Source organism: Babylonia areolata, chromosome 31, assembly GCF_041734735.1.
Source record: "Babylonia areolata isolate BAREFJ2019XMU chromosome 31, ASM4173473v1, whole genome shotgun sequence".
NCBI lineage: Eukaryota > Metazoa > Mollusca > Gastropoda > Neogastropoda > Buccinidae > Babylonia > Babylonia areolata.
The window spans coordinates 24,796,935-24,822,128 of record NC_134906.1 but is presented as its reverse complement, the minus strand read 5'-3'; the positions used below and the strand labels follow the sequence as shown (position 1 = coordinate 24,822,128).

General features: G+C 45.9%; 1 protein-coding gene across 1 annotated transcript; it reads right to left on the bottom strand.

Moving 5' to 3' along the window:
* Positions 1–13: 13 nt before the first annotated feature.
* Positions 14–23,494, bottom strand: LOC143275844 (long-chain fatty acid transport protein 1-like). The gene is made up of 13 exons (XM_076580133.1): positions 23,307–23,494; positions 22,460–22,640; positions 21,403–21,484; positions 19,118–19,424; positions 18,575–18,739; positions 17,070–17,139; positions 15,562–15,763; positions 14,215–14,407; positions 13,767–13,910; positions 11,660–11,797; positions 9,707–9,871; positions 6,362–6,508; positions 14–2,266 (listed from the first exon to the last, which is right to left on the bottom strand). Exons 2-13 carry the CDS (start codon positions 22,630–22,632, stop codon positions 2,109–2,111), a joined length of 1,944 nt encoding a protein of 647 aa, XP_076436248.1. The 5' UTR covers positions 22,633–22,640; positions 23,307–23,494; the 3' UTR covers positions 14–2,108.
* Positions 23,495–25,194: the final 1,700 nt, after the last annotated feature.

Sequence of the window (25,194 nt, the reverse complement as noted above, 5' to 3'; positions counted from 1 at the left end):
TTTTTTTTTAAAAAAATACAAAGTAAGCTCTTTTCTTTCCAACAAAGTGAGCAACAGTAACCTGGGAAACACCCGCCTCCGAAAGTAAAACTAGCAATCCTCCAACCTTTGCCAGACTGGGAAAAAATGTGGGGGCTTGGAGGTTGGGGATAGATTTGAACACCCACCTAAATCGAAACCAGGAAGAAAAAAGAAAAAAAAGTTGTCAGCGACATGCTGCACGTGTGTTAGCGTGCACGCGTGTGTAGATGGGTAAGTTGGTTCGTGGGAGGGTGGGGGAGACGGGGTTTGGGTGAGATCGTAGGGGTGTTATGCTCCATGTGTGTGTCTGTATGTGTGTGTGTCCTAGCATGAAATACCACCAGCTGGCAATGTTTTTGTATCGAGTCTGAACTGTGTGCATTTGAAATTACTTCAAAGTGTGAGGAGTATGTTAAATATGGATTCCATCCATCACTGGTGTATATTGCTTGCAATCGTGGAGTGTGAGTGTGCGTGTGTGTGTGCGTGCGTGTGTGTGTGTGTGTGTGTGTTCGTGCTTGCCTGTATGCGTGTACGTGCGTACGTGTGTTTTGTGCGCGCGCGTGCTTCTGTGCATTTTAAATGAGTTTTCGCCCTTCATAAATGATCTGATTTTTGCTCTGCAGTTATCTTTAAGCAACCAATATTCTTCGTATATACACGCCTGCTTCACCCATGTACCCACGCCCCGGCAATCACTGGGGATTTTGGAGCCAAAGTTGGCTTGACCAGAACAATGAAGATCTGCGGTAACACGAAATAATCACAGTGTATACAGGTTTAGTCACGTCACGACAAAATGGATCACACTCAAAAAAAAAAAAGTTCTGTTGTTTTTTGTTTCCATCTTCTGTTTTTTGTTGTGTTAGGAGACGTGTTGTTCCCCCTCATATACAATACATTCTCCGATGTTTAAATTGAACTTTCCTGTAGAATGTTGACAGGCGCATCTCTGTATGTGTCATGTATTTCCTTTGACGAGCGGGCTTTGAGGATGCTGAACATGAATCAGTGACAATGGACTGGGGGCTGGGTTATCGTATCACCCTAACTCCCATGACTCTGCTGACACCGAAGACCTTGACAAGAACTCACCCCAAGCATGGATGGGTGTGAAGGGAGTGGAGTCCAAACTCAATTCACAGTCACACCCATGTGGAGTGATGGCCTAGAGGGAACGCGCCCGCCTAGGAAGCGAGAGAATCTGAGCGCGCTGGTTCGAATCACGGCTCAGCCGCCCATATTTTCTCCCCCTCCACTAGCCTTGGGTGGTGGTCTGGACGGTGATCATTCGGATGCGACGATAAACCGAAGTCCCGTGTGCAGCATGCACTTAGCGCACGTAAAAGAACCCACGGTAACAAAAGGGTTGTCCCTGCCAAAATTCTGCAGAAAAATCCACTTCAATCGAAAAAAAAAAACAAATAAAAACTGCACGCAGGAAAAAATACAAAGCAATGGGTGGTGCTGTAGTGTAGCGACGGTCTCTCCCTGGGGAGAGCAGCCCGAATTTCACACAGAGAAATCTGTTGTGATAAAAAGAATTACAAATACAAATAAAAACTAGCACTCTGACCATGACTCACGTTTGGAAGTGAAATGTGCGAGTGGTGTGTGGGACTGGGAACCACGGGCTCGGGATCTTCTGGCTTCTGGCTTCCCTTGAGGGAGTGTTGACCATCATGCCACCAATTTTTGTTTGTTATTTCCATTTTTATACCTCTTGCAGAAAAAAAGAGAGTTTTTCTTTGCTATATACATCTTGCAGGGAAAGACAGAACGTTACTACTATAGTCGTGCAAATGATACAGTTGATCTTGCGACTGAAGTCTTGCCTGCCACAGCAAAGAAATCGCTGCAGGTGTTGCAGTTTTGACATTACCGCTGATTACTGCAGGTGTGAGTTTTTGACATTACCACTGATTATTGCAGGTGTGAGTGTTGACATTACCACTGCAGCCTTGTAGGTGTTACAGCTTTGAAATTATACGACTACAGTCTTTCAGTTGTTACAGCTGTGACATTACCACATCAGTCTTTCAGGTGTTACAGCTAGCTGTGACATTACCAAAGCAGTCTTGCGGGTGTTACAGTCGGATCTTGCCACTGCAGATGTCGGAGTACGCGGAGGCGGTGAGCGGAGTGTACTTGCCCTCCGCGGCGCTGAAGTACAGTAGGCGATCAGTCACTGTACTGGGGTCAAACCCTTCCTTCCTCAGGTCTGTCTTCTTCAGTTTGAAGGTACCTTTAGAACAGAAATACAATGTCCTGTTGGAGAAGAAAACAACAGTATCAGTATCAGTATCAGTGTCAGTAGCTCAAGGAGGCGTCACTGCGTTCGGTCAAATCCATATATGCTACACCACATCTGCCAAGCAGATGCCCTGACCAGCAGCGTAACCCAACGCGCTTAGTCAGGCCTTGAGGAAAAAAAAGAAAGAAAGAAAATAATAATAATAATAATAATAATAATAATAATAATAATAATAATAATAAAATAAATAAAATAAAACATAACAATTTTTGTTTTAAATATTTTTTTTAATAAAAAAAAAAGAAAGAAAAAAGAAAAGAAAACAAACAACACGCCATCTGGGGTCGTTGTTGATAATTTTGTTTGTTGCCTGTGACAACTAACTGCGGGAGACTGACAGGCAGGCAGACAGACAGACAGACAGACAGACAGACACTGCAGACAAGACATACAGGCAAACACACAGACATTGGCAACCAGAGAGAGAAACACACAGACACACCGAGAAACAAGAGACAGAAAAGAGGGAGAAGAAGGGACAGGGGGGGGGGGGGGGGACTGGGGAGGCAGGGAGGGAGGGTCAAAACAGAGTCCTTCTTCTTCTTCTGCGTTCACTCTTGTATGCACACGAGTGGGCTTTTACGTGTATGACCGTTTTTACCCCGCCATGTAGGCAGCCATACTCCGTTTTCGGGGGTGTGCATGCTGGGTATGTTCTTGTTTCCATAACCCACCGAACGCTGACATGGATTACAGGATCTTTAACGTGCGTATTTGATGTTCTGCTTGCATATACACACGAAGGGGGTTCAGGCACTAAGCAGGTCTGCACATATGTTGACCTGGGAGATCGTAAAAATCTCCACCCTTTACCCACCAGGCGCCGTCACCGTGATTCGAACCCGGGACCCTCAGATTGACAGTCCAACGCTTTAACCACTCGGCTATTGCGCCCGTCTTAAAACAGAGTCCGAAAGAGACACACACAAAACAAGACATGACAGACAGAGAAGCATACCTTGAACTGAGAATTTTTTTTTTTTTTAAAGCAAAAAAAAAAAAAAAAAAAGCAGGTACTCGAATAGTGGAGATGATAAAATGTGCACACAGGTAGTGGTATCCACTTGTGAACAAACGCGCTTTTTAATAGCCTACCTGTCATTGTGAACAAACGCGCTTTTTAATAGCCTACCTGTCGTTGTGAACAAACGCGCTTTTAACAGCCTACCTGTCGTTGTGAACAAACGCGCTTTTAATAGCCTACCTGTCATTGTGAACAAACGCGCTTTTAACAGCCTACCTGTCATTGTGAACAAACGCGCTTTTAGTAGCCTACCTGTCATTGTGAACAAACGTGCTCTTAGTAGCCTCAAATCAAATTGTTATGCTTAGAGCCTCGCCGACCACTAAGGCCATCTCAAGACTATCACCACGTTAGCACCTACTTCAAGTCAAGGGTAAAAAACAAAAATGAAAAACCTGGTCACCGCTTTAAGCTTTCCAATCAAAGTTAGCCAACCTGTTGTGTACACTTGTGAACAAACACGCTCCCAGTAGCCTACCTACTGTTGTGAACTAACGTGCTCTTAGTAGCCTACCTGTTGTGTCCACTTGCAAAACTAACGTTCTCTTAGTAGCCTACACGTCGTTGTGAACAAAATGTGCAGTTCGTGGCCTATCTTTCGTGTCCACCTGTGAACTAACGTGCTGTTACTAGTCTACCTGTTGTGTAGACCTATGAACCAACGTGCTGTTACTAGTCTACCTTCGTGTAAGACCTATGAACCAACGTGTTACTACTAGTCTACCTATGTGTAGACCTATGAACCACTGTTTGTGACTATCCTACACCTTTTCGATATCTGTAAATGGTTAGCCTATTTGGAACTGTGAATAACTGCTCAGCCTCTATTGTGTAACCTAATAACGATGCAACAGCCACTTGTATGTACCTGTGATTCTCTTCAAGCATGTGGTATACCTGTAACTCTCTTTTGGCCACCTTCCCAGAATACCTGTTAGACAATCCATACCGATTCAGAATAAACTGCTGTGCCAACCATTTGCAGACGCTTTAAAATTAGTGACCTGTTTCTACCTCTCCTTCAGTCTGTAACCTGTGTTGCCTGTTTCCTATTGATAGACTAATAACTGCTACTACCACCTGTTTTTACTGCAATCAACGGATACTAGCCCCTACCTATTCTGAATCAATATCAAACTGCCTGTTACAGCTCCTGTTTTACCTTTAATACTGACTTTCTCAGTACCTCACCAGATGTAAACCTTATTACACGTGCTTTCTAACTTTTCAATCGCCACAAGACTGTGGAACCAATAACGTGCTGATAACTCCTACCTGTTCCTGATCCTTTTAACGTGCTGTCTAAACTCACCTTTTTCCATCAACAAATGTTCATACCTGTGGAGTCCACAACTAATGCTGTATATAGCTAGTATGGTGTGTTGTAGACGTGGCTTTAATACAGTTCGTGTCCCTTGCCAATGTGTCGCCCCCTATTTTCGGTCCACTGTAGAACACACGTGCTGTACAAGTATGTTTGCCCTTGGTGGAAGGTGCAGGAATGACGGCGGGTAGTGCGCGAAGGCTCTGGCCCCCGGTCGCGCCTCAAGGTCAGTGTGTGTTCGTCCACAATTTGATTCGACTCATGAAGCAACAAGATACAATGTGTCTTAGTTATCAGAAGGGCCGTTTGACTACAAAGCTGTCATGTCCTTGATAGTTGTGCATAAATATCCTTCATGACTTAATGTCTTATTGAACAACGTGCCCATGTGATACTAGTCCTACCTATTGGCTAGCCATGTCCCGTGTTGACTGGACAAGTTCCTGTCAGTGTAGACTTGGACAAGTGTTGTATACTAGTGTCCCTCTATTGTGTGACCTTATGAACCAACTGTTGTACCTTGTCTACCAATGTGTGTAATGACCAGAACCCAACGGTGTTTCAGTGTCAAGTCCTGTAGTTGAGACCATGACACGGTGTTGTCATTGTACCGTAGTTTGCCTAATGGAACAAGTGTGTTACCTGTCCATTGGTGACTTTAACAACGTGCTGTATACTGGCCAACTGTGTTGTGTAGACTGTGATAATGGTGTTCAAGCCAACCTGTTAGTGAGACAATGTGTTAACGTGCCGTAACTAGTCCCTGTCAGTTGCAGACACTGTTTAATTACCCGGAACAGTTTCCCTATCATACCCAATGTCGTCTGTAGACCTGTGAATTAACGTGCTGTTACTAGCCTTACCTGTTGTTGTAGACCTGTGAATTAACGTGCGTGTTACTAGCCATACCTGTTGATGTACCTGTGAATTAACGTGCTGTTACTAGCCTACCTGTCGTGTAGACCTGTGAATTAACGTGCTGTTACTAGCCTACCTGTTGTGTAGAACTGTGTAATGACGTGCTGTTACTAGCCTACCTGTTGTGTAGACCTGTGAACTAACGTGCTGTTACTGGCCTACCTGCTGTGTAGACCTATGAACAAACGTGCTGTTACTGGCCTACCTGCTGTGTAGACCTATGAACAAACGTGCTGTTACTGGCCTACCTGTTGTGTAGACTGTGAATTAACGTGCTATTACTAGCCTACCTATTCGTGGAGATCAATGAACAAACGTGCTGTTACTGGCCTACCTGCTGTGTAGACCTATGAACAAACGTGCTGTTACTGGCCTACCTGCTGTGTAGACCTATGAACTAACGTGCTGTTACTAGCCTACCTGTTGTGTAGACCTATGAACTAACGTGCTGTTACTGGCCTACCTGCTGTGCAGACCTATGAACTAACGTTCTGTTACTAGCCTACCTGTTGTGTAGACCTATGAACCAACGTGTTGTTACTAGCCTACCTGCTGTGTAGTCCTACGAACAAACGTGCTGTTACTAGCCTACCTGCTGTGTAGTCCTATGAACTAACGTGCTGTTAGTAGCCTACTTGGTGTGTAAAATTACGAACTAACGTGCTCTTAATAGCTAGTCGTGTCCACCTGTGAACGCAAGTGCTGTCAGCCGCCTACTTTTCGCGTCCACTTGTGAACACACGTGCTGACAGAGGCCTACCTGTCGTGTCCACTTGCTGCAGAAGGCGCAGGAAGACGGGGCGGGCGTAGGCGGGCAAGGACTTCTGGAGGGCCGCCGTCAGCGCCTCAAGGTCCAGGCTGTCGTCTTCGTCCACAATGGCTGCCATTCCCGCACACCCCTCCAACCCTGCAAGCAACAAGACGACAGGTTGGACCGGACAATGGTGTCTGTCAGTTGTCAGGACAATGGTGTCCCTGTCAGTTGGACCGGACAAAGGTGTCATGTCCTTGTCAGTTGTCCAGACAATGATTTCCCTGTCAGCTGGACCAGTCAACGGTGTCTCTGTCAGTTGGACCGGACAACGGTGTCCCTATCATGTGGACTGGACAATAGTGTCCCTATCAGTTGGACTGGTCAATGGTGTCCCTGTCAGATGGACTGGACAATGGTGTCCCTATCAGATGGACCGGACAACGGTGTCCCTATCAGATGGACTGGACAACGGTGTCCCTATCAGATGGACTGGACAATGGTGTCCCTATCAGGTGGACTGGACAATGGTGTCCCTGTCAGTTGGACCAGTCAACGGTGTCCCTGTCAGTTGGACCGGACAATGGTGTCCCTGTCAGTTGGACTGGACAATAGTGTCCCTGTCAGGTAGACTGGACAATGGTGTCTGTCAGATGGACCAGACAACGGTGTCCCTATCAGGTGGACTGGACAATGGTGTCCCTGTCAGGTGGACCGGTCAACGGTTTCCCTGTCAGTTGGACTGGACAACGGTGTCCCTGTCAGGTAGACTGGACAATGGTGTCCCTGTCAGGTAGACTGGACAATGGTGTCCCTGTCAGGTAGACTGGACAATGGTGTCCCTGTCAGGTAGACTGGACAACGATGTCCCTATCAGGCAGACTGTACATTGGTGGCCCTGTCAGGTAGACTGGACAATGGTGTCCCTGTCAGGTAGACTGGACAACGATGTCCCTGTCAGGTAGACTGGACAACGATGTCCCTGTCAGGTAGACTGGACAATGGTGTCCCTGTCAGGTGGACTGGACAACGATGTCCCTGTCAGGTAGACTGGTCAACGGTTTCCCTGTCAGGTAGACTGGACAACGATGTCCCTGTCAGGTAGACCGGACAACGGTGTCCCTGTCAGGTAGACTGGACAACGGTGTCTCTATCAGGTGGACTGGACAATGGTGTCCTTGTCAGTTGGACTGGTCAACGGTGTCCCTGTCAGGTGGACCGGACAATGGTGTTCCTGTCAGTTGGACTGGTCAACGGTGTCCCTGTCAGGTGGACCGGACAATGGTGTTCCTGTCAGTTGGACCAGACAATGAAGGACAAAGTCTCTGAAACTAGGAGGCAAGGTTGCACTGGCTTTTACTGCTGCAGCCTTTAGGGCGAGCTACCCGACAGAAACCATCCCAACGCCTCTGAGCCAAGAGAATGGGGATGTAACCTGGCTCACTATAATCCACTATGATCAAATTCAAGCCCAGAATCAAGACAGTAGTTGTCTCCCCTGCTGTTATGATGGTTGTAGTCGGACACGACTATCAGCATACATACATACATACACGGACGCACACGCACACACACACACACACACAAACGCAAACATCCATCCATACATAAACAAGCATACATACGCAAACATACATTCATTCATACATGCATACAGCCAGCCAGCCTTTTACCCATCCAGCCAGCCATGCATCCATCCTTTTATCCATCCTTCCTTCCTTGCAGCCAACTATCCATCTATCCACTCTTTTATCCGTCCAGATATCCATCCATCCATCCATCCATCCTATTATCCGTCCAGCCAGCTTTTTATTCATCCAGCCTTCCATCCATCCACCAAACCACCCACCCATCAATTCATTCTTTTATCCGTCCAGACATCCATCCTTTCATTCGTCCAACCATCCATCCATCCTTTTATTCATCTAGCCATCCTTCCATCCATCCATCCATCCTTCCAGCCAGCCAACCATCCATCCATCCTTTTATCTATCCATCCATCCTTCCATCCATCCAACCAACCAACCATCTATCCATCCTTTTATCTCTCCATCAATCCATCCTTCCAACCAATCAGCCATCCTTTTATGTATCCTTCGGGTCATCAATTCTACCAGCCAACCAACCATCCATCCATTTTTTTTATCCAACCCTTCTTCCAACCATCCATCCTTTTATCCAACCCTTCTTCCAACCATCCATCCTTTTATCCAACCCTTCTTCCTTCCATCCATCCATCCATCCTTTTATCCAACCCTTCTTCCAACCATCCATCCTTTTATCCAACCCTTCTTCCAACCATCCATCCATCCATCCTTTTATCCAACCCTTCTTCCTTCCATCCATCCATCCATCCTTTTATCCAACCCTTCTTCCAACCATCCATCCATCCATCCTTTTATCCAACCCTTCTTCCTTCCATCCATCCATCCATCCTTTTATCCAACCCTTCTTCCAACCATCCATCCTTTTATCCAACCCTTCTTCCAACCAACCATCCATCCATCCTTTTATCCAACCCTTCTTCCAACCAACCATCCATCCATCCTTTTATCCAACCCTTCTTCCAACCAACCAACCATCCATCCTTTTATCCAACCCTTCTTCCTTCCATCCATCCATCCATCCTTTTATCCAACCCTTCTTCCAACCATCCATCCTTTTATCCAACCCTTCTTCCAACCAACCATCCATCCATCCTTTTATCCAACCCTTCTTCCAACCAACCAACCATCCATCCTTTTATCCAACCCTTCTTCCTTCCATCCATCCTTTTATCCAACCCTTCTTCCAACCAACCAACCATCCATCCATTTATCCTTCCAACCATCCAACCAACCATCCATCCTTTTATCCAACCCTTCTTCCAACCATCCATCCATCCATCCTTTTATCCAACCCTTCTTCCAACCAACCAACCATCCATCCTTTTATCCAACCCTTCTTCCAACCATCCATCCATCCATCCTTTTATCCAACCCTTCTTCCAACCAACCAACCATCCATCCTTTTATCCAACCCTTCTTCCAACCGTCCATCCATCCATCCTTTCATCCAACCCTTCTTCCAACCATCCATCCATCCTTTTATCCTTCCATCCATCCATCCATCCTTTTATCCAACCCTTCTTCCAACCATCCATCCATCCTTTTATCCTTCCAACCATCCATCCATCCTTTTATCCTTCCAACCATCCATCCATCCTTCTTTCCAGTCATCCTTCCAACTATCCAGCCACCTTTCCATCCATCCATCCCTCCAGCTAACCATCCATCCATCTATCCTTCCAACTATCCATCCAGCCATCCGTTTATCCAATCCAGCCATCCATCGTGATGTCTGGTCCCCCCTCACCTGGCACGTGCACTCCGTACACCACAGCGTCCTTCAGCCCCACGGCGCTGGAGATGGAGGCCTCCACCTCGCTGCTGGACACGTTCTCCCCCCGCCAGCGGAACGTGTCGCCCGTGCGGTCATGGAAGTACAGGTAGCCCAGCTCGTCCATCAGCAGCACGTCGCCTGAAAACCAACCAACAAACAGAACACAAACACGCTGCCTGTTTTAACCTTACCAACAATAACAACCAAACTGCCTGTTTAACCTAACCAACAATAACAACCAGACTGCCTGTTTAACCTAACCAACAATAACCACACTGCCTGTTTTAACCTAACCAACAATAACCACGCTGCCTGTTTTAACCTAACCAACAATAACAACCACACTGCCTGTTTTACCTAACCAACAATAACCACACTGCCTGTTTAACCTAACCAACAATAATAACCACACTGCCTGTTTAACCTAACCAACAATAACAACCAGACTGCCTGTTTAACCTAACCAACAATAGCAACCATACTGCCTGTTTTAACTTAACCAACAATAACAACCATACTGCCTGTCTAACCTAACCAACAATAACAACCACAATGCCTGTTTTAACCTAACCAACAATAACCACGCTGCCTGTTTTAACCTAACCAACAATAATAACCACGCTGCCTGTTCAACCTAACCAACAAACACAACCAAAATGCCTGTTTAACTTAACCAACAAACACAACCATACTGACCAACAAACACAACCATACTGACCAACAAACACAACCATACTGACCAACAAACAACGCAACCATACTGACCAACAAACAACGCAACCATACTGACCAACAAACACAACCATACTGACCAATAAACACAACCATACTGACCAACAAACACAACCATACTGACCAACAAACACAACCATACTGACCAACAAACAACGCAACCATACTGACCAATAAACACAACCATACTGACCAACAAACACAACCATACTGACCAACAAACACAACCATACTGACCAACAAACAACGCAACCATACTGACCAACAAACACAACCATACTGACCAACAAACAACCATACTGACCAACAAACAACGCAACCATACTGACCAACAAACACAACCATACTGACCAACAAACAACACAACCATACTGACCAACAAACAACGCAACCATACTGACCAATAAACACAACCATACTGACCAACAAACACAACCATACTGACCAACAAACAACGCAACCATACTGACCAGCAAACACAACCATACTGACCAACAAACACAACCATACTGACCAATAAACACAACCATACTGACCAATAAACACAACCACACTGACCAGCAAACACAACCACGCTGTCTGTTGAATCAACCTTCACCGTACTGTTGTTGCAGAGACCAAAGCTTGAACACACTACATGAAAACAAACCTGGAGGAATCTGGTGAGCTGTTCTACTATGCGGTGCCCCAGTGTCTCGCCTAGTTGAGGGGGAAGAAGATGAAGAAGCAGAAGAAGAAGAAGACGATGATGATGATGATGATGATGATGATGAAAACCGTCGTGGGCCTAACTGACCCTAACTCCAGATTTTGTGAATTTCTTCAAGTTCTGTATGGGAATTGTTTTGTAGGTCTTTTTGCAAATCTTCTATTGTCTTAGTTCATTAGTAGGTGAATAAATGCATATTGCAAATTGCAACTCCTATATTTACAGACCCATTCTCTTAAAGAAAAAAATAATTAAATAATAAAAAAAAGGAAAAAAAAGTGCACTACCTACTTAAAGCCCCCTTTTCAAACTCAGCTTGAAGTGCATCTGTCTTTTCATTTCTTTTTTCTTTTTCTTTTTTTTTTTTTTTTGACGCCAAGTTTCATGAAAGGCAGCCTTGGGTGCGCATCATCCGGCCCCGCCCCCTCCCCTCACCTGTCATAAATGTATGTAGTTATCAACAGGTATATATAATTATCTCTCACCTGTCATAAACGCTGTATCTCCCTTCCGGAAGACGTCGTGGATGATCTTCTTCTGCGTCGCACTCTTGCTGACGTAGCCGTCAAACTCCCGGCTGGGGTTGCCTTTCACGATCTTTCCTGCCAGCTCTCCTAGTTCTCCTGTGGGGGGACAACATCAACAACGTCATTAAAAAGAAAATGCAACAACAACAACAAAAAGAACAACACTACCAACAATGTGGAGTGATGGCCTAGAGGTAACGCGTCCGCCTGGGAAGCGAGAGAATCTGAGCGCGCTGGTTCGAATCACGGCTCGGCCGCCGATATTTTCTCCCCCTCCACTAGACCTTGAGTGGTGGTCTGGACGCTAGTCATTCGGATGAGATGATAAACCGAGGTCCCATGTGCAGCATGCACTTAGCTCACGTAAAAGAACCCACGGCAACAAAAGGGTTGTTCCTGGCAAAATTCTGTAGAAAAATCCACTAAGATAGGAAAAAAAAAAAAACTGCACGCAGGAAAAAATACAAAAAAATGGGTGGCGCTGTAGTGTAGCAACGCGCTCTCCCTGGGGAGAGCAGCCCGAATTTCACACAGAGAAATCTGTTGTGATAAAAAGAAATACAAATACAAACAAATACAAATACAACACAATTTAAACAATTGCAGCTACTGCTGGTGTTTTAACTATTACTGCTGCTGCTGCCGCTGTAACTACTACTGCTGCTGGTTGTGGTGGTGGTACTACTACTACTGCTGTAACTACTACTGTTACTCCTACTACTGCTGCTGTTGCCGCTGGTGCTACTACTGCTGGTGGTGGTGGTGGTACTACTACTGCTGCAACTACTACTATTACTCCTACTACTACTGCTGTTGCCGTTGGTGCTGCTACTGCTGTAACTACTACTATTACTACTACTGCTGCTACTGCTAGTACTAGTGGCAACTATTACTCCTACTGCTGCTGTAACTACTACTGCTACTACTACTGCTGCTGCTGCTGGTGCCACAGCTGGCGTAACTACTGCTACTTCTACTATTACTACTGCCACTGCTGCCTGTTACTACTACTACGACTAATGCTGCTGCTGGTACTACTGTAAATACTTCTACTGCTACTACTTCTGCTGCTGCTGTAAATATTACTACTACTGCTGCTGTTGTATTGTACTGTATTTCTTTTTTTATCACAACAGATTTCTCTGTGTGAAATTCGGGCTGCTCTCCCCAGGGAAAGCGCGTCGCTACACTACAGCGCCACCCTTTTTTTTTTCTTTTTTTTTTTTCTTGTGTGCAGTTTTATTTGTTTTTCCTATCGAAGTGGATTTTTCTACAGAATTTTGCCAGGAACAACCCTTTTGTTGCCGTGGGTTCTTTTACGTGCTCTAAGTGCATGCTGCACACGGGACCTCGGTTTATCGTCTCATCCGAATGACTAGCGTCCAGACCACCACTCAAGGTCTAGTAGAGGGGGAGAAAATATCGGCGGCTGAGCCGTGATTCGAACCAGTGCGCTCAGATTTTCTCGCTTCCTTGGCGGACGCGTTACCTCTAGGCCATCACTCCAAACGGTGGTGCTACCACTGCCGTAACTACTACTACCTATACTACTGCTGCTAGAACTGCTAGGAGAAAGGTGGGAGAGTGGTTAAGACGCTCATCTGTCAATACAGAGTCTGTGAGGGTCTGGACTGGAATCCCGTCTCGCCCTTTCTCCCAAGGTTGACTGGAAAATCAAACTGAGCGTCTTGTGATTTGGATGAGACGATAAACCGAGATTCTCGTGTGCAGCACACACTTGATGCACTGGAAAAAGAACCCATGGCAACGAGAGTGTTGTCCTCTGGCAAAATTCTGTATAGAACATCCACTCTGATTATGTACCAAAATATATATATATGCTTGCACTCAAGGCCTGACTAAGCGCGTTGGGTTATGCTGCTGGTCAGGCATCTGCCAAGCAGATGTGGTGTGGCTTGTATGGATTTATCTGAACGCAATGCCGCCTCTTCGAGAAACTGAAACTCCTAGTACTGCTGGTAACTATTTTTACTCACACAGCTCCCGCTGCTGTAACTAACTACTGCTGCTACTGTCGCTGATACCGGTACCGCCGACGACTCACCAGGCTGAGCGTGGACACACAGCCCCGCCCTGTCCCTGACGGGCTCTCCGCTGACGGGGTCCACCCTGACCAGGGTCACCGGGTACAGCCAGGGGGCGATGCGGGACGTGAAGCCCACGGCTCCCACCCGGTTCTCGTAGTTCACTGTGGAAGAGCAACCAGGAGCGAATCACCACCACGATCATTGACCACAACGTGCGATCGTGATAAAGTTGAAAAGGTCCTTAACTTTTCTTCTTCTTCTTCTTCTTCGTTCGTGGACTGCAACTCCCGCGTCGACTCGTATGTACACGAGTGGGCTTTTACGTGTATGACCAGTTTTTACCCTGCCATGTAGGCAGCCATACTCCGTTTTCGGGGGTCCTTTTAACCTTTCAACACAAATGAAGAAAATAGACAGAAGATACAGCATACCACAGACACACACACACACATCAAGGACCCTCACCGATGTTGCAGTTGCCCTCCGTGGCGCCGTAGAACTCCCCGATGAGGGGCACCCCGAAGCGCTGCTGGAACTGCCGCCAGATGTGGGGCTTGATGCCGTTGCCGAACATGACCCGCACGCTGTGCTGCTGCTCCTCGGGGCGGGCCGGCTGGGCCAGCAGGTAGCGGCACATCTCACCTATGTACTGGGCCACCTGCACGGTGAGGTGACATATAGGTTTGACGGGCGCAATAGCCGAGTGGTTAATTAACCCTTTCACCGCCAGTCAGTTTAGAGTGTATCATTCCTTTACGCAAAAGATACAGAAAAGATGGGCATCAAAGAATCGCCGGGGATTCCCCTGTGATGTGTAGAAAACAATTACTGCCTCCTCCTACTATCGAAAACTAAGAGCAATAGGCCATAATCTGGTTGCATTTCAGTGACATGGGTACTCTACTGGCCGGTGCTGAAATGTGACATTGGCAGTGAAGGGGTTAAAGCGTTGGACTTTCAATCTGAGGGCCCGGGCTGTTCTTGCTCTTGTTGCTTATAGTCCAGCCGACCGCGCAGGGCCATATCAGGACTGTCAAACCATACAAATGCTCAACACAAAACTGTCACATCTACACACAAAAACCCCACAAAGACAAACCCAGAAAACAGTTCATGACACAGTATCCCAACCATTTAGCTCCTTAGGGAAAACGAGACCAGACCATGCAGAAGATGCCAGCCATTCCGCTTGATTTATCACCCCAAGGCTACAAAAATCGTATAAAGGAAAAAAAACCCAAAAAACAATGCTTCAAATCCAAACAAAAAATGAATCAAAAAAGGCCATAAGGCAAATACACTTCTCTCTGTCTCTGTCTCTCGCTGTTTATGTTTATCTGTCTTCCTGTCTGTCTGTCTCTCTGTCTCTGTCTCTCTCTTGATTTTATCATATCACAAATCGTGGATCTTAATCAAATTATTGCACCATGTCAAGAGCAAAAAACAAAAAAACAAAAAAAAAAAAAACAACAACAACAACAAAAAAACCCACACCCAAAAACCCACAAGAAAACAACACTGACTGGCTTTAAGATATTTGGAAGGAACATGAATTGCTGCACGTCCTTTCTTGAAAATAATTATCTGCTAGAGTCGCGCTCTTGGGTACGGGCTGAAATGGGCCATCCTTGGTTCTCCCAGGTCACAACAACACGCAAAAGACATAAGACACGGCTCAAAACCGACGATTTCGCTTTTCACAACACTGACTCCACACATGAACACTCCAAAAAGTGAGCAGTGCGGTGAGCAGCAGCGCTCAACCCCACCCCCAGACCCCCCACCCCACCCCCCACCCCCTCCGTGACTCACCGTACACCGGTGCCGGACACATTCATTCCAGAACTGGCTGGCGGAGAACTTGCGGCGGATGACGACGGTGGCGCCGCACAGAATGACCTGCCCCACTCCAAGAATGCCCCCCGCGGTGTGATACAGCGGTAGGGTGTCGTAGATGACGTCACGGCTCGTGATGGCGAAGAACTGATTCACACCGTAGGCCATGTAGAAAAACCTGCAATGTACCACTGCGTTAACTCTCTCCATACGAACGGCGAAAGAGACGACGTTAACAGCGTTTCACCCCAATTACCATCATCAAAATATTGCAAGCGGAAGGCTCTTACACTGAAGAGGTGAATGTTGACAAAGAATACCACAATTCTGACGACGGAAGCTAAAGGTTGGGTCATTCAGACACCCACTGGACATCCGAGGGGTCTGTGCAGAGGAGAAGAGAGGACTGGCCGTACTGAGTGAGTTAAGGGGAATCAGCTGAGGAATGTAACGTGGTAACTACTGGGTGTGAATTTCAAGTTGTCTTCGAAACGTCCGAAAAATTACGTCCGAAAAATTATGAACTTTGAAACAGACACCACCAAGTAGATGCCGATCAAAACTAATCAATATCTGGTTTGTGTGATTCATGTCGTGCTGGAAAGAAAACACCATTTATCTTAACAAAAATCTAAGAAACTTGGGAAGGCTGTACAACTTTTTTTTTCTTTTTTTTTAACACAAGAACCACACTCGTTGTGATAAGAACCTATCTCTATTTCAGTCAAAGCAACGTAATTATTTCGCTCCCAAGTCTAAATAACATAGTCGTTTATAGTATGACCTGTCGCCATTAAGTGGTCAATTGCTGTTGAAAGTAAACCATTTCTGTGCAACTGCACCAGGTGAGAAAATGTATTCCCGTGGTGGATTATCATTACAGTTATGACCTATTTCTGTTGTACTTTGTTGACATCAAAAATAGGCTTACTGGGCGCATAGTGTCTAAATTAACCCAGAGAACAGTGCTGTACAAATACCACCCATTATTATTATTATCATTGTTGTTATTATTACTACTACTACTAATAGTGTTACTACTGTTATTAGTACAGAAGTATAAGGACGAAAACCAATCGCTTCGCCAACAGCTTTTACCCCAAAGCAGTCAATGCCCTGTGATAAATAGAATTGGGCAACCAACAACCATCTACCTGAATATCCAGTCATCAACCCCATCCACATGTAATATGCGGTTTCTGTTGAAACGTGTGAGTGCGTGTGCATGTGCATGTGTGTGTGTGTGTGTGCAGTGCGTGCATGCGTGAGTATGCACAAATTTTTATATTGATATGCACTTGTATGTATCTTATTTTCTACTGTATCTGTGTTTGTGTATGATTTTCGATTTATGTTCGTATCTTGTTATGTACTATCCCCCCCCCCCTCCCCACCCCACCCCCTCCCAATATTCTTTGTGACCCCGGTACACTTGGTAATAAAGCACATTCTATTCCATTCTATTCTATCATTATTATCATTACCTGGTATGAGTCACTACTGCAGCCTTGGGCATCCCGGTTGTCCCTGACGTATACACGTAGAACAGTTTGTCTGGTGGGGAATGCACAATAGACATTTTAGAGAGAAACGGTCAGATCGATCAATGCTTTGTTCGTGGAAAATGGACTTCTTCTTCTTCTGCGCTCGTGGGCTGCAACTCCCACGTTCACTCGTAATGTACACGAGTGGGCTTTTACGTGTATGACCGTTTTTACCCCGCCATGAAGGCAGCCATACTCCGCTTTCGGGGATGTGCATGCTGGGTGTGTTCTTGTTTCCATACCCCCACCGAACGCTGACATGGATTACAGGATCTCTTACGTGCGTATTTAATCTTCTGCTTGCGTATACACACGAAGGGGGTTCAGGCACTACCAGGTCTGCACATATGTTGACCTGGAAGATCGGAAAAATCTCCACACTTTACCCACCAGGCGCCGTCACCGAGAATCGAACCCGGGACCCTCAGGTTGAAAGTCCAATGCTTTACCCACTCGGCTATTGCGCCCGTCAGTGGAAAATGGACAAAAAAAAACCTGTCCAATTGTATGGGGAAATAGACAGGAAAAGAAAAAAAGAAGGGGGGGGGGGTAATGAACACTTTGAAAAAAAGTATTCATTTTATCTATCTTGTTTTTCTTTCTGTTTTTGCTAATACGGATACACATACAGTGTTTGTCTATGATTTTCGATTTATGTTCGTACCTTGTTATGTACTGCCCCGCCCCCCCCCCCCCCCCCCCCCCTCCCAAATATTCCTTGTGACCCTGGTACACTTGGTAATAAAGACATCATATTCTATATTATTCTACGGATACACATTCATCTATTCTGCACAAGAAACGTTTTATAGTACAATATGAGGGTGGGGGTGTTAGAAATCAGGCAGTGGTGGTGGTTGAACAAACACCAAATAGTATTATGCCCAGTGACACACGTGTGCATGGGTGTGTGTGACTTGACTTGACTAGACTTGACTTCATTTATTGTCATAAAATCCCGAAGGATTAACAGACACAACAAAGAACAAAGGGAACAAAGAAATAAACGGTCATCTAATACGCATGCACTGAAATACATAGTTGGCGAGTGTTTTTTGACAGTCATCGCAGGTGAATAAATCACTTGGTTTTAGGATATTGTTTTGTATTTTTCTAGAGATCACATTTGATTGATGATCATACTGCTGTATAGTTGTGATTAGATGGTTTCGCAAATTATGAAATAAGATACACGTATCTAAGAAATGTAATTCATCTTCAACAACTTCACATGTAGCACATAACCTGTCTTCTCTGGGAATGTTTGCATATCTTCCTCGTGTGTGTGTGTGTGTGTGTGTGTGTGTGTGTGTGTGTGTGAAGGGGGAATCGATCCTTATCGGCAGAACCACGATAATCTCGGTGTTGCAGAAGTAGAGGAGGTGTAACATGGTAGGTAGATAGGGAGGGGGGGGGGGGGGGAGGGGGAGGTGGGAGAGGCTAACCTCTGAACTTGTGCTGGGTAGCAGGAGGAGGGGGAGGCTGGGTGCTGGACTTCGACAGATGCTGCTCCAGTTGGGTGGGCGAGGGGTCAAGGTCGGTGACCTCCAGCTTACCCAGACACATCAGCTGCAGGTCCGGCGGCAGTTTGGGCACAATGCCTGCCACAGCTAAAGACACACACACACACACACACACACACGCACGCGCGCGCGCCCACACACAGAGAGAAACACACACACACACACACACATACTCACAAGCGTACGCATACACACTCGCCACGATATAGCACACAACACACACGTGCTCGCACGGGGCAACAACAAAACAAAAATCCAAACACGTTACACCATATCTACGAAAAGCAGACACGCCTGGCCTGTCTAACAACATGACCCAACTCGCGCTAGCCATACTAAACCAACCCCTCTGCAATCTCTGCTCCTCTACCTCCCGGCCCTCCCCCCCTCCCGCCTCCCCCCACCTCCCCCCTCCCCCATGCCTACCCCCATCCTTCCCCATACCCACCAACTCCTCCTCCCTACCTTGAGCCATCCCGCCACCAAACACGAGGGCTTTGGGCTCTGCATCCCTGATGCAGTGGGCCAGGGACTCCTCCCTGACGTTGAAGTTGATGAGGGCCGTGACCACGCCCGCCTTGGACAGCCCCAGCCACAGGCCCACGTACTCGGGGCAGTTCTCCATGAACAGGGCCACCGTGTCCCCGGGCCCGAACCCCAGCCCCTGGAAGGCGTTGGCCACCTGGTTGGTGAAGTCCTCCATCTGCTGGAAGGTCCACGTCCGGTCGTCGTGGATCAGGCAGGGCTTCTGAGGGTCCTTTTCCACCTGGGCCTTGTTGAGTGTTTTACAGGTGAGTGACAGGAAAAGGTTGGGGTTTTTTTGAGGTGACAGGAAGGGGTTTTACAGATAACGAGTGACAACGATGGGATTATAGAAGACATGTGACAGGTAAGGTTGCTGTATTTTTCACAGATGGCGTGTGGCAGTAAGAGTTTACACATCATGTGTGACAGGTAAGGGGTTTTACAGATGACGTGTGACAGGTAAGGTTTTTGCAGGTGACGTGTGACAGGTGAGGGTTTTACAGGTGACGTGTGACAGGTGAAGTTTCTGCAGGTGACGTGTGAAAGGTGAGGGTTCTGCAGGTGACGTGTGACAGGTGAGGGTTCTGCAGGTGACGTGTGACGGGTGGGGGTTTTACAGATGACGTGTGACAGGTAAGGGTTTTACAGATGACGTGTGACAGGTGAGGGTTTTACAGGTGACGTGTGACAGGTGAGGGTTTTACAGGTGACGTGTGACAGGTGAGGGTTTTACAGGTGACGTGTGACAGGTGAGGGTTCTGCAGGTGACGTGTGACAGGTGAGGGTTTTGCAGGTGACGTGTGGCAGATGAGGGTTTTGCAGGTGACGTGTGGCAGGTGAGGGTTTTACAGGTAACGTGTGACAGGTGACGTGTGACAGGTGAGGGTTTTACAGGTGACGTGTGTAACAGGTGAGGGTTTTGCAGGTGAAGTGTGACAGGTGAGGGTTTTATAGGTGACGTGTGGCAGGTGAGGGTTTTGCAGGTGACGTGTGACAGGTGAGGGTTTTGCAGGTGACGTGTGACAGGTGAGGGTTTTGCAGGTGACGTGACAGGTGAGGGTTTTTACAGGTGAGGTGTGACAGGAAAGTGTTTTACAGGTGACGTGTGACAGGTGAGTGTTCTGCAGGTGACGTATGGCAGGTAAGGGTTTTACAGGTGACGTGTGACAGGTAAGTGTTCTGCAGGTGACGTATGGCAGGTAAGGGTTTTACAGGTGACGTGTGACAGGTGAGTGTTCTGCAGGTGACGTATGGCAGGTAAGGGTTTTACAGGTGACGTGTGACAGGTGAGGGTTTTACAGGTGACGTGTGACAGGTAAGGATTTTACAGATGACGTGTGACAGGTAAGGATTTTACAGATGACGTGTGGCAGGTAAAGCTCTTAGAGGTGACGTGGCAGGTAAAGGATGGTTAAACCTTAAAGGTTAATGTGTGACAAAAATAAGAGATTACTACTGAACATGGCGTGTACCAGGCTAAGGAATAAAGTTGAAGTTTGACGGGTGAGGCTCTTAAAACTGATGTCATGGGTAAAGGATTGAAAATGGCGCGTGACAGATAAGGGATTAAAGATTACATGATAAGGCTTTAAAGATTATGTGTTACAGTCAAGGGATTACAATGACATGCAACAAATAAAGAAGTCGAGTGAGAGAGAGAGAGAGAGAGAGAGAGAGAGAGAGAGATCTGCATTATTCAAAAGTACGTCATACTGAAATTGTTTCCAATGCAGTCTTATTTAGAATAAAGCCCGACGGCCGCAACAGCCAAGTGGTTAAAGCCTTGGACTTTCAATCTGTGGGTTCCGGGTTCGAATCACGGCGACGGCGCCTGGTGGGTAAAGGGTGGTGATTTTTACGATCTCCCAGGTCAACATATGTGCAGACCTGCTAGTGCCTGAACCCTCTTCGTGTGTATACGCAAGCAGAAGGATCAAATAACGCACGTTCAAGATTCTGTAATCCATGTCAGCGTTCGGTGGGTTATGGAAACATGAACATACCCTGCATACACCCCCCCCCACCCCACCCCCCCCGAAAGCGGAGTATGGCTGCCTACATGGCTGAGTAAAAACGGTCATACACGGAAAAGCCCACTCGTGAACAATCGAGTGAACGTGGGAATTGCAGCTCACGAATACAGAAGAAGAAGAAAGAAGAAGAAGAATTAAGCCCCACTGAAGCTGTTAGATCTGCAGCGTTTTATCAGTCCACCGTGGGTATACCTGGAACAGAGATGCCGTGGTGGAGTTGGCCCTGGTGTGGTACCTCACTTGCAGGGTGATTTTGATGAGCGTGTACAGTCCCCTGAAATCAGCCCACCGGAGTCAGGAGTTGAAAATCACCTTCTTCTTTTTTTCTTTTTTTAAATTAATTTATTTCTCCTTTTCCTCTCTCTCTCTCTCTCTCTCTCTCTCTCTCTCTCTCTCTCTCTTCGGCGTCGGTGATTAGACAAGAGAGGAGGGGTGGGGAAGAAAAAATAAAAGCCCAGGAAAGATGTTAATTAATCAAGGCGTTACTGATGAAAAGCAAGAAGACTGCAGACATTTTTAAATAACTCTTGTGTGTGTGTGTGTGTGTGTGTGTGTGTGTGTGTGTGTGTGTGTGTGTGTGTGTGTGTGTTTGCATGTTCTCATGTAGTCCATGGTGCACTTTCTGTCTTTCTTCTTCTTGATGTTCATTATCGCTTCTTCATTGGCTTTCAATATATCGACACATATACGATAAACCATACACACACACACACACACACACACAAAAACTACATACGTTTTTTCATGTTAAATATTTTCTTTCATTTAAAAAAATGTATTTGTCCTCTTTTTTTTTCTCTCTTTTTTTCTTCTCCCTTTCTTCTTTGTGTGTGTGTGTGTGTGTGTTTCTCTCCGTTTTCTTAAGTTCGAGAAATTTCAACCGGCGGCAGGAGAGGACTGTCCCCCCCCCCCCCCTCAACACCCCCCCCCCCCCCACACACACACACAAGCCTAACTTTTCCGCGCTCTAGACGCAGTGGAAATGAAGAATTCACCGCCCCCTGACTGTAAACGCCTTCCCAGATAAGATTGTAAACGGTCCTAAAACGTTTTATTTTGGTTCACTTGGTTTTAAATTGTTTTACTGGTTCTAGGCAAATGTATTTAAAACGTTGTTTTTAACACACACACAAAAAAAAGAGAAAAAAAAGGTTCTGTCAAAAAACATAGCAAGGAAAACAATCTGAGACCTTTACCCCCTTTTTTTTTTCAACGTCTAGCTCACCACAGCATGGCACTGATCTCTCACCTGGCGTCCCGCGGCAAGGTCTTCACGACGAGGAGCAGGAACCTCCATCCTCCCGTGGCCAGGTAGACAGCAACGAAGGCGGCGGCAGAAGCCACCCCTAGCGGCACCTGTCCCCGTGCAACACTCAGCGCCACAACCAGGGCCAGAAAACACAGAGCCTTGCCCACCACCATCTTGCGATCTGTAAAAAAAAAAAATGGCTGCCTGTCTTTTTCTTTCTTTACTACCACGGGATCGAGGCTAGGCAACCAGCCAACAGTCTTGCTCTCACAAACACACACGCTGTCAATTCTGGCACAAAACGTAGATCTAGTAGGGCGAGGCGGGTTTTCTCACAACGATCGTTGCAAACGAATAATGATATAAATAAATTGAAGAATAACACCAAAGAAAAGAATGAAACATTGTTTTCGCCCTCCTTCTCGCAAAGTTTTGCCGCCGTTACACACACACACACACACAAGCGAGTTGATTTCGACCCAGACACTACCAACACTTCCAGTGTTATCAGAAGATTTCAACGAGTCGCGAAGCAGGACTGCACATCAGCTCGGAAACGTCATCCCATGACATCATTTGTCGCAGAACACGTAATTTGTTTGCGTCAGAAAATTATCTGTGTGGAGATTTTCACCACACAAATGATTATAAAGTCTTGCCGGGCACAGAACGGAGAGAATTATTTGCAGTGCTGTTGGAAGAAAATAGACAGATAAATACTTAGATAAATAGAATAATGGCTTTAAAAAGAAGCTGAGCTTATCAACAACTTCCTGGCTTTCGTTCTCAACCTATTTAGATTTCTCTTGCTGTCATTCATAAACAGTGGGGCCAGTTACTCAGTTACCTATACATTTACGTCGAGTCACACGTTGGGAACCTATAACGCTACCACTACGTGACACCACCAGAACGCCAACACGTTAGCGAAAATGTTGGATGTCTGCGATTCCAACGAGAAAAGAAACCCAGACAATGTCTCCGGTCTAACTCGCAGTTTGATTGCGAACTCTCTCAAAAGCTGCTCATCCGATTGAGCAGGCCATGCATCCTTACCGCGTTGCTGTTGTTGTCACAGACATACAGGGTTCACAAAAATTTACGGAACACTTGCATAGGAACTCATACAGTTTTCGTCTTGGGGATTGCAACGTGAAATGATGCAGCATTTTCGGCAAACAGCGGCGTGTGTAGCCAATGTAAGCAAATAAGCACTACTCATAACTAAAGGTGTTTGTGTGTGTGTGTGTGGGGGGGGGGGGGGGGGGGGGGGGTTGGGGGGGGTTTGTTTTGTTTTTTGTTGTTGTTTTTTTTTCCATATAATTCATGAAAATGCACTGTTATCACGTGTAAACTACTTGAATATTTAGCTGAACATTGATTTTTTCAAACGCATTTTTCATGCTATACATGGTGCACGTGTGCATGAAACAGCTGTGTTTGCATTCAGTGAGAAGTCAGTATTGGGCTGTATATAGGCAGCCTACATGATTAAAATCATCCTTTACTTATTCATTAATTTATCTATTATGAAACAGCCGTATTTGCATTCAGTGAGAAGCCATTGTTGGGCAGTATATTGGCAGTCTACATGATTAAAATCATCCTTTACTTATTCATTAATTTATTTGTTTGTTTGTTTATGTATATATTTTTGGGCAGTATATTGGCAGTCTACATGATTAAAATCATCCTTTACTTATTCATTAATTTATTTGTTTGTTTGTTTGTTTGTTTGTTTATGTATCTATTTATCTATCTGTTTGTTTATTTACTTATCTATCTATCTATCAAATTATCTATGTTTTTATCATCTGTTTGTATATTTATTTATTTATTCATTCATTTATTTATGTATGTATTCATATATTTATCTATTGTATATCTATATATCTATTTACTTATTTATCTGTTTATTTATTTATTCATTATCGCTTTAACGAAAAAGATGCCCCGCTTTAAAATGAAGTGGCCCTTGTCAACTTCTTTTATGCATGCAGTCTTTATAGACTTCATACGGACAGACTAACAACATTATGTCTGTGGATCTCCTGACTAAGGCGTGCAGGCTCTTACAGAACGTCATAACTTCGTTACGTCACACACACACAGTCACCAGCAGGGCAGGCACACGCATGACTTTTGCTGGCCCTGCATGTGATATCACGGGGCAGCGGCTTTTTCCTGTACGGGATGGGAGAGATCCGCTTGGCCAAACATCCTTGTTCCAATGCGTGTGTGTGTGTGTGTGTGTCTGCCGCTGATAAGGCCGTTAAGTAGGGGAGGTCACAACTGTTTAACCCCTTGACTGCTACTAAAACCTTGGTGAAGTGGTTTCAGTGTGACATTCATGCGAAGTGGAGTGATGGCCTAGAGGTAACGCGTCCGCCTAGGAAGCGAGAGAATCTGAGCGCACTGGTTCGAATCACGGCTCAGCCGCCGATATTTTCTCCTCCTCCACTAGACCTTCAGTGGTGGTCTGGACGCTAGTCATTCGGATGAGACGATAAACCGAGGTCCCGTATGCAGCATGCACGTAGCGCACGTAAAAGAACCCACGGCAAGAAAAGTGTTGTTCCTGGCAAAATTTTATAGAAAATTCCACTTCGATAGGAAAAACAAATAAAACTACACGCAGGAAAAAAAAAAAAAAAAAAAAAGGGTGGCGCTGTAGTGTGGCGACGCGCTCGAACAGCCCGAATTTCACACAGAGGAATCTGTTGTGATAAAAAGCA